Source organism: Perca flavescens, chromosome 11 (assembly GCF_004354835.1).
Source record: "Perca flavescens isolate YP-PL-M2 chromosome 11, PFLA_1.0, whole genome shotgun sequence".
Classification (NCBI taxonomy): Eukaryota; Metazoa; Chordata; class Actinopteri; order Perciformes; family Percidae; genus Perca; species Perca flavescens.
The window spans coordinates 946001-948500 of record NC_041341.1 but is presented as its reverse complement, the minus strand read 5'-3'; the positions used below and the strand labels follow the sequence as shown (position 1 = coordinate 948500).

General features: G+C 46.1%; 1 protein-coding gene across 3 annotated transcripts in view; it reads right to left on the bottom strand.

Annotated features, from left to right (window-relative positions):
• Positions 1-1450, bottom strand: part of lacc1 (laccase (multicopper oxidoreductase) domain containing 1) — a 23050-nt gene extending 21600 nt beyond the window's left edge. For all 3 annotated transcript variants that reach the window (XM_028590312.1, XM_028590311.1, XM_028590313.1), the window contains exons 1-2: positions 1028-1450; positions 115-340 (exon numbers count right to left, since the gene is read on the bottom strand). In XM_028590312.1, coding sequence (XP_028446113.1) covers positions 115-340; positions 1028-1294 — 493 coding nt within the window. In that variant the 5' untranslated portion in view covers positions 1295-1450. The remainder of the gene's footprint in view (positions 1-114; positions 341-1027) is intronic.
• Positions 1451-2500: the final 1050 nt, after the last annotated feature.

Sequence of the window (2500 nt, the reverse complement as noted above, 5' to 3'; positions counted from 1 at the left end):
AGTCTATAAACTGACCTGGGATCAGAGTGGACTGGTCTATAAACTGACCTGAGATCAGAGTGGACTGGTCTATGAACTGACCTGGGATCAGAGTGGACTGGTCTATGAACTGACCTGGGATCAGAGTGGACTTCAGGACTCTGATTTCTCCTTTCAGCGCTGGCAGCTGCTGCACAAACACAGAAACTTCTTCCTGGACTTCTTCTTCAACTCCTCCTCCTCCTCCTCCTCCAGGTGAGTCAATGTGGGCGGGGCTTGTGCAGCTCGAACAGGTGACGTAATCAAAGGTGTACACTGCCGTAAACAGCAGATGCTGGTAGAGAAGCAGGACGTCCCGACCCTGCGGAGATTATGGTGTCTAAATTAGGGCCGATAATGATGTTTAATATCACGATATTAAGCTACTTGTGATATATAAAACATATATTAAAAGGGTTAACTACTTTCACTGACAGGCTCGGATTAATATTCTAAGTGTCTGACAACATTATGGGAAGGATCTCTAAGGAGGTCGACCTTTCTGTTAAAGAGTAAGATCCCTTTTTTTAAAACCTAAAAGCATCCAACGTGAAATTGCGTTCGATAAACCCACCAGACTCCATGTAAATAATCAGTGATTTTAGCATCGTAAAATACACTTCATTCAAAGTCGAAAGAAACAAAATAAAACTATGAAAAGCCACTTTGGGTCGTCTTTCCACTTTTCCCAACCATCACAACTCTAGTTTAGGTTGAAATAAACACATAGTTTACTGATTTACATGTGAAAATATGCTGTCTCTATACACGCTAAAAGTGCTGCTTTTTTAAATGGACTCTGGTGGGTTTAGCGATAGCGAACTCAGAGCTGTTTCTGGTTCAACAGAAAGATCTAAAAGAGGTTTTAAACAATCTTACTCTTTAACAAACGGTCCCGTTGCAGCCCGCTGTGTGGCTGCCGGTTACATACTTTTAATTTTATTTTGTGATAATATAATAATAATCATTTTTTTATGAATAGAAAAAAGGCACACAGCTACTACACTACCTGCGGGGTCGTAAGAACCCGGATGGAGCTCAGCTGCAGCCGGTCCACGGTCTGCTTGAGCCGGTACAAACTCTCCGCGGTGGAGCCGGAGTCCAGCACGTGCACGCTCCCGCCGCACGCGCTCTGAAACGCACCTGAAGAGCCGGTGAAGTCCTCCGGGGACCGGGTCCCGAGCAGCAGGAAAACATGAGGCTCCTCCGGGGGAGCCGCGCCGAGGCACGCGGGACCGCAGCCGTGTTTGAGATCCAGCAGCACGGCCTCACACATCGCGGACAGCCGGGGGTTCGAGCACCGAGTCACGTAATGACGCTGTCCTGCGGCCGCGGGCGTGCTTTATATCCGCCGCAGAGGAACATGTTGGAAACTACAGACCGGTTCTACTTCCTGGTTTGTTGCCCTGGGGCCTCGTCCCGCCCATACTGGAAACCCCTGACCTCACGTACAGACACACACACACAGATACACACACACAGACACACACATACAGATACGCACACACATACAGATACACATACAGATACACACACACAGACACACACACACAGACACAGACATACAGATACACACACACAGATACACACACACAGATACACACACACAGACACACACACACATATACACACACACAGATACACACACACAGACACAGACATACAGATACACACATACAGATACACACACACAGACAGACACACACATACAGATACACATACAGATACACACACAGACAAATACACACAGACACACACACACAGATACACACACACACACACACAGATACACACACACACACACACACACACACACATACAGATACACACACACACACACACACACACAGATACACACAGATACACACATACAGATACACACACACACACACACAGATACACACACACACACACACAGATACACACATACAGATACACACACAGACACACACATACAGATAAACACACACACATACACACACACACAGACACACACGCACACACAGAGAGTCACAGACACACACACACATACATGCACACACAGAGTAACACACAGAGTAAAAAACACACACACACACATACACAGAGTAACACACACACAGAGTCACAGACACACACACACATACACACAGATACACACACAGTCACACACATACAGATACACACACACAGACACACACATACAGATACACACACATACAGATACACACACACACACAGACACACACATACAGATACACAGACACACACGCACACACACAGAGTAACACACACACTCACACACACACACACGCAAATACACAGACACGTACACATAAAAAACACACACACACACAGAGTAACACACACACTCACACACAGTAATAGACACACACACACACACACACACACACAAACAGAGTAACAAACACACACACACAGAGTAACACACACACACACACACACACAAATACACAGACACACACACACACACACACACACA